At 38.1% G+C, this 7,833-nt stretch overlaps 1 protein-coding gene across 1 annotated transcript; it reads right to left on the bottom strand.

The window, feature by feature from the left end:
• Positions 1-1,146: 1,146 nt before the first annotated feature.
• On the bottom strand, positions 1,147-7,100 carry gdap1 (ganglioside induced differentiation associated protein 1). Its single transcript, XM_030756761.1, has 6 exons — positions 6,920-7,100; positions 6,101-6,293; positions 5,346-5,519; positions 4,881-4,975; positions 2,634-2,748; positions 1,147-2,432 (listed from the first exon to the last, which is right to left on the bottom strand). Exons 1-6 carry the CDS (start codon positions 7,076-7,078, stop codon positions 2,080-2,082), a joined length of 1,089 nt encoding a protein of 362 aa, XP_030612621.1. The 5' UTR covers positions 7,079-7,100; the 3' UTR covers positions 1,147-2,079.
• Positions 7,101-7,833: the final 733 nt, after the last annotated feature.

Raw genomic sequence — 7,833 nt, 5'->3', positions numbered from 1 at the left:
CCACCTGCTGGATTTTAAACACTGGAATACCGAGATGTCAGGACCAATCATTTGAACAACCTGTGATCATATCCAGCACCAGAAAGGGGTTTATTTGGTCAGTGGGCTGAATCACATTCGGCTTCAAATATTGCCCTTGTACATAGAAGTCCTCACAAAATTAATGTATCCGAAGCACATTCCACTACCTATGTAAAAAGTAGCAGTATTATGTGTAATAAGGTACCAACAGAAGTTTACTGAGCATGCCTCACTTCTTTTTACTGTTCTGTGTAGTATCATAAAGTTGGCTTCTTGGGTCTGCAGGGCTGCATTTGGACCCTTCCCATGATCCTCACAGGCATGTGTGGTTTTTATGAGAATACGCTGCCCTCTAGTGGCAAATATGTCTAATAATCAATGCAGTTTTGTTGCAGAATCAGGGTTAATGATACACTCCTATATAATCCAAAACACAGCTTTAATATACATAATCTGTGCATGCTTTTGCTCATAGTAACATTTTAGCATTGCAGTCTTTTTACACTTCATTGATGTTTCCTGTAATCATGAATAAACAGATTAGTCCAGTTTTAACATGCACAAAAAGAAATGTTTGTAATGTAGATTATGCTAAACTATAGCAGAATTTAGATCTCAGACCTCGACGGCAACCATCTGCACTCTGCAGCAAAAATGATGTCATTATGGTTGCCGTTCAAAAGAGCAGCATTTTCCAGACTTGCACACTAGTACTAGCTTAGGTCTTTTGACATCTCTGCTCACATGTGGCTTTAACACGTGTGAGGCATTTCTTTGACAGCTACACTACTCAGCCCCGTGCACCAAGGGCCAGACTTTGTTGAAAGGTCTGGCGTGTGTCTGTTTTGTGTGGGCTGAGCTCACGTGAGGAGGAGTTTAAACCAAAGCGGAGCATATGTTAAATGTCAGGGTTGGCCTGGAGGTTGTGACTGGGCAAACAGATTACTGTGGATGTTGACTTACATCCAGGTTCTGGGAAATGCGAGTGGTTTCTAGATATTTTCCTACTGAATAAACCTGCAGGATATGCGATACCTTATTAAGCGATGGTGTGCTGTGAATTTTTAATGGCATTCCTAATTATGTTTGAATGACAGGAAACACAGAAGGTTGTTTGGGACCAGTTTAATTTTAGACAGATGTTGGACACCATGGTCTGCATACTGACTGTAATGGTACTCATTCGGCGGCTGTTACATAGTGAATCTATCAAACACTGACCCATCATTTATACAGAACAACATATGCAGATGTGAAGGCTGGGGATGCCTAGAGAACAAATGAGCTTTCCTCAGATGTAGACACAGAGATTTTACTGTATTTTCCTAACATGCAAATATTGGTATTGATTAAACAACAAACGAAAAGCACACATTAAGCAAAACATACTAGAGTCTTAATCAAAAAATACACACAAATATGTCTTTGTTCAACATAGTGTTTGTGCACATCTTAGGTCAATAAGTATATATCAAGGATGCCTTTTATGTTGGATTTATAAATATTATATTTCATTATTTTAGCTACAGTATGAAAATCTACTTGTATTTGTTAATATGTGTGTTACTGTTGTGTTATGACTGGATGGTCCAGATTCTTCCAAAGAGGGATGGTGCATTCATGTGCAGCCACATGTGCTGTAAAAACAATCTGCCCATTGAAACAGCCTTTTTGATGCAAGACCCAATCATATTTCCATTATCTGTTTCAGGCCACCCACTTCAGCATTCGTATATGTTGGCATGCTTTTCATACCGCCTACCAAATTTTTTGCTTGTGAATATGCAAAGCGCTGTCCAGATGTGGACTCACCAGATGTGGCACAGTGAACTGATGACAAAACATGCAAAAGCACCAGTTGGCCTTTTTAATCAATCCTTCGGTGCGTGATGCAGCAGAGTGTTTTGTGCAACCGGCACCGAAAAACAAAAAACAATTTGGGTTTATTTCAATTACATGTAACGTGTGTTTATTAATTACTCATATGCCGAGTGTTACAACGTTAGACACTCTGAGTTTGTTTCGCCCCAGTTCAGTCCCAAAGCGCTTCAGTTTCCCTCAGCTGAAGGCAGTCAGCCTCTTCTTCATGTAAAGAAAAGCGAGGTACGTAGCGCCTCCTAGAATGCTTATCAACAGAGTGGTACCAACAATAACCGGTGCATTCTTCCTAGCCACACGAAAGGCCACGGGAAGGACAGCAGAGATCAGGATGTTGTTGACGTGGCCCAGCACTCTCCTGAAAGCCGGGCGCTCCACCACACGCGAATAGTATGTTTCCACGTTGGCGCGGTTACCGTTGCCCCAGTAGCGGCGAGAGAGGCCGAGGAACTTCAGCCGGTGTAAGGTGACTGCCAGGGAGACGTCGGCCATGCTGAAGAAGTCACCACACAGCCAGGACTGGCTGCCTTCTTCTGCAAGTGGAAGAGGAATGAGAAGGAAATACAAGAATGTAAGAAAATCTTACATGATATTTAAAAATGCTATGGCCATCAAAATTTGAATGATTAGGATCTCCCCGCTTGCATACTGTAGGTTGACTGAAAAATAATATGTTTCTTTTATTGTATGATTGTCAGTACAGTATCTGCTAAGTCACAAACAGTTGCGGCTACCTGGTGTTTCTTCCACCCGTCTCTGTAGCTCTGTCTCAACCTGGTCCATCACACTTTCCAGTTCATCCAGAAGCTTCTTCAGGTACTTCATGTTGTCGTGGTCAAATAACTTGGACTACAGAAAATATAAACACATAGTGTGCGTTTACTTCTAGCAGACATTTCAGGTGAAGAGTCATACAAAGCAGTGACACAGCGAGCTGCTGTAACACAGAGAACGACTGTAATGCCTTCGTTTTGGTACAACAGCAGTTCCAAAGAAGATGCAATGCTGTGTAAAATATAAATAAAAACAGAACGCAATGATTTACAAATCTCATAAGGCCATATTTTAATTCACAATAGAGTATAGAAAGCATATCAAATGTTAAAACTGATACATTTTATTATTTCATGAAAAATATTAGCTCATTTTGAATTTGATGGCAGCAACACATCTAAAAAAAATGGGATGGGGGAAACAAAAGGCTGAAAAATAACTGGTACTAAAAACTAAACAGTTTGATGAACATTTTGCAGTTCACTGTGAGGTCCACAAATGCAAAGAAGAAGCTGTATGTGAACATGATCCAGAAACACCACCATCTTCTCTGATGGCTGAGGCAAAGTGCAGGATTGTTCTATGGACAGACGAATTGAATTTTGAACCTGAACTAAAGAGAATAATCCGGCTTATTATCAGACACTTCGTTCAAAAGCCTGCATCTCTGATGGTATGGGGGTGCATCAGTGTCTATGGACTTGGTAGCTTGCACATGTAGAAAGGCACCATCAATATCAATAAGAAACAAAAAAGCTGAATACTTGATAAATAATGTTATATTGTTTGCCAAGTATTTCATCCATAAATGTTGTTGCACAAAATCGATTCCAAATGAAAAAGCATTAAAAAATGACTTTTCATTATTTTTGCAATCTTTTAAAAAAATTAATACAGCACCTGAAACTAAACTTTTCTCACTTATAGAAGAATCTGATTTGTTATAAACCCCGGGTTCTTTTTTGTTCAGTTCTGTTTCTGTTCATAATTATACTGTGATCTCTTTCTGCTTATAGATACTAATAGCTCCATGTGAATATTGGTATATTATAGTTATCCTGTTACCAAAATCTGAATTTTGTAAGGAGGTAATATTTAAGATTTATTTTCTAAAAGATGTTTTAATGTGAAATGGTCATTGTTTTTTGTTTTTTTTTTTCTCTTTATTCTCTTTTTTTCTTATATAAGTTTGAGTTTGTATAAAACTGCATTTTTGTATTGATGAATAAATATAAATAAATTAATTTTAAAAAAGAAAGGCACCATCAATGCTGAAAGGGTTACAGGTTTTAGAGCAACATACGCTCCCATCCAGATGATGTCTTCTTTAGTAAAGCCCTTGCATATTTCACCAAGCTGATGCTAAATTACATACTGCATTTATTACAACAGCATGGCTCCACAGTAGAAGAATCCAGGTGCTGAACTGGCCTGCCTGCAGTCCAGACCTTTCGCTAATTGAATACATTTAACACATCATGAAATAAAAATTACGACAAAGGAGACCCAGGAGTCCTGAGCCACTAGAATCTTATATCAGACAAGAATGGGGCAATATTCCTCTCCCAAAAGTGCAGCAGCTGCAAGTCCCAGACATTTACAGACTGTTGTTAAAAGAAGACCAGATGCTACACAGTGGTAAACATGGCCCTGTCCCAACTTTCTTGAAATGTGCTGCTGCCATCAAATTAAAAATGAGACAATATTTTTCTTAAAATTGTGAATTTTCTCAGTTTAAACATTTGAAGTGTTTTCTATGTTCTATTGTGAATAAAATATGGGTTTATGAGATTTGCAAATCAGTGCATTCTGTTTATATTTACAGTTTACACAGCGTCCCAACTTTTTTTGGATTTGAAGTTGTAAATTATTTGGTCAATCATCACTGCCATACAACCAGCAAAAAATGATACTACAGATTTACAAATAATCTGTACTTTCAGCTGTGGTTTAAAAGAGTCAGCTATTTTTGTCTTATTTTTCTTTTACCTACTATCTTGTGCCCGTCTTACTAGCATTAACAGTACTGAAATCTATCTAATACTATAATTTAGAGTTTAATGTATTTAAATCCACAATTCAGCACAAAAATCTAAGTAGAATTCTGGGAAATATTGCTTCACAAGTTACCAGTGTAGTCAATAACTGAACAAAAAGGTGATGGAATAAGAGAGACATCTGGTTCTCTGATAATTTGAATAACTTACTTTCAAGCGCTTTTGTTTTGCTATATAAGCATCTTTAAGCTCTGGGTTCTGCTCTGCAAGTTTCATCAGCTCAGACTGTGTGTTTCCAATCTGTGCTGTCACCACAAAAAAAAAGAAGCATGTTAGACATGATGAGGCCCAAGATAAACTGCATTATTATACAGTATTATAGTGACGTAAGTAATTCAATAAAGGAATACTCTATGACAATGACAGCATCAGCTTGTGTGTGCCAATGAGAGGTTTTCAGCTACGTTATAAAAAAGGTCAGCTAACATAAAGTTTCCTCTGATTTAAAATACAAAGAAGACAGAAAAAAAAGGATTTTTAGATAAATATGAGTATCAGTATACAGTCTGTGATATTCAGTTCCGAGTAGCAACTGAGTGCTGAGTTGAAATTGTTGTTTACTATGCTGCTTTAAGAACTCAAACTTGTACAGCTATGGATCTCAGATTGTCTTACTTCGAACACATGTGGCAGCATATGCTGGTATATGGGAATCCACAGTGATTTCAGGGTGGAGGAGGCAGCCATGGGTGTAGGCATCCATTGGTAGTGAGTCCAACAACTCTCTGTAGTGCTGTACTCTTAAATAGTAGGTACTGCCCTCTTCTGGGACCAGCCTGGGAGTGCCCTCTGGAGATAAACAAGCCATGGAAAAGGGTAAAAAATTTTAATTTGATGTTTTGCTTTCTTGTGTGTGTGTTTTTTTTCTTTATTTGTTCCACCCCCCCCCCCCCCCCCCCCCCCCCCCAAAAAAAAAGGTGATGATTAAAGTTATTTCTACAGAAAAGAGAATCCAGCTAATGTAGCAAGGCATTATACACTACTCACACAGGTTATGGAGAACACATTTATGTACAATTTCAAAACATTTCAAAACATTTGGGTATCACCTTAAACAACTCCATGCTTACCAAGTGTCCCTTCCTTTTAAGCAGTTTTGATGCAGACCCTTAGCTATCATGGATCAGTGCACAAAATTAAAAATAAAAAACAAAACAATGAAATTATTGAAAAACCAACAAATGTGTGATACAAAGAAATGCATCAAGCAAAAAAACTGACAGAAAATGCAATGAAATAAACCTTAAAAAGAGGTAAAGCACTTCTAAGAAGTTGATGCTTGATATGGTATATTATTTCTGGTGTCACAAATGCGAGCTTGGGGCTGCAGGTCTGTTCGAGACTAGCAGCTACTTCCACTTCACTCTCACCATCATTGAAGTTCTGCTCCAGGTAGTCCATGATCTGCGTTGGGTCACAGATGACGTTGTCATTGTGCACTAGGACTGGCACCTCGCCAGCAGGATTCAGATGCATAAACCACGGCTCATTGTGCTCACTGAGAGGAAGGCTCACATCATACTCCTCACAGTGCAAACTTTTCTCTGCTATGGCCAGACGCACCTGGAAAGCAATAACTTTGTGACTGTCAGTGGAGGAAGATATCAGTGCTTAGACCTTATTCTACTGACAAAATAATATCCGTATTTAAATCTATTTATATCTCTCTATCAAAGAGAGCTTGCTCCCTTTTCTCCCACCAGAATTTTCAAATGAACGACAACGAAGCCTCCACAAATAAAGAAAAACTTATTGGCTTTCCTGTTATCCAATCAGCAACTGCTTTTAATTAAACATTACAGCTGCATATTTTTTTTAACAGCAAAAGTACATGAATAGTTCAAAGAATTGATTTAAAAGAAACACGTTTGACATACAGAAGTAATGGCAATGAACAGCGAAATCAAGTATGTCTGAAAACCTGCTGTATTCCTGAGAAGCACAGTCGCTCCAGAACTCCTGTCTATCCACTGAAATATGGTGCTGACCTTCTAAAAACTGCTGGCGTTGAAATGGATTCAAGCTACCAACATGAAATGTATTAATTATCGAAAACAAAAGATGAACGGGTTTATATAAAGCTTAAACCACGCACAGCAGCAGAGCTGTTTTGCAGTACAATGTTCTAATTAACCCTCTAATGGGGAGCTGTCCACTGAGCTGTGGTGCTGAAACCTAATGACGCTCACCTTCTGAGAATTGAACGACTGCGTCCAGTGATACAGCGTCAATTTGGATTCGCGCTGTTTTGCCACTGTGCCGCACTGCTGATGCACATCTTGTTCTGAGTCAGCCTTTATAAGAGCTGTTTTCTCATCTTGAGATTCAGAGCTGTTTTCGGACGCCATTTTATCTGTTACTGTTGTACGAGGGGGGGATCACGGTCGACAAATTACTCCCCCTGCTGGCTCGGAGTGTAACAAAATTATTTAATTTTTATTTGATTTTTTTTATTCAGGAAAAAAGATATTATACAAATATATAAAAGACTGAATTGACCCTTGCTAATATATATATTAAATGTATTCTCACATTTACATGTAGGCATTCGTGTTTTGTGTATGTGGCACACCTGCGCTGTCTTGCACCTTATTCCCTCCCTTCCTCCTAGTCCATGTTCTTGCTCATTGCTGTTGATACTAGTACAGTGTAAACATTTTACCAAGGGTCAGTTCAATTAGTGGGGAATTTAAAATGCAAGCATAATAATTAACAGTTAAACGAAAAATAATACCCTTTAAAGTGCTCAGTTCAACTTATTACTACATCACCGGCAATCATCCCTCATCTATGCAATGAATTAATTTGTACAACAGAGGTCGCTATTATCTAACACTGTGGCTACTGTTGGTGCTGGGTTCGGTTATCATTATGATACAAAAAGTAATAATAAAGTAATAATAAATACTGTAATGTAAACTGATGCTGATTCTTACTCATTGAACCCAATTAAATTAAACTATTCTCTTTTTCATGTTCTACATAATGCATTGACTCAAATTTTATTATAACACATTTTTGTAGACTTGTGTACATTCAGGGGCTGTTACCTAAAATATACGCCCAATGGAAGCAAAAATCGCATGATTAATCTTTATTAAAT

The sequence above is a fragment of the Archocentrus centrarchus genome, chromosome 20, assembly GCF_007364275.1.
Source record: "Archocentrus centrarchus isolate MPI-CPG fArcCen1 chromosome 20, fArcCen1, whole genome shotgun sequence".
Taxonomy (NCBI): domain Eukaryota; kingdom Metazoa; phylum Chordata; class Actinopteri; order Cichliformes; family Cichlidae; genus Archocentrus; species Archocentrus centrarchus.
This window is presented reverse-complemented; position numbering and strand designations above follow the sequence as displayed.

Bases quoted from the DNA above. Each gene is read 5' to 3' on its own strand.
- gdap1 (XM_030756761.1), bottom strand. From the start codon at position 7,078: ATGGCGTCCGAAAACAGCTCTGAATCTCAAGATGAGAAAACAGCTCTT. The intron at 5,520-6,100 runs GTGAGAGTGAAG...GTTTATCTCCAG, and splicing joins GGAGCAGAACTTCAATGATG to AGGGCACTCCCAGGCTGGTC. The intron at 2,433-2,633 runs GTAGCCGCAACT...TTCCACTTGCAG, and splicing joins ACGGGTGGAAGAAACACCAG to AAGAAGGCAGCCAGTCCTGG.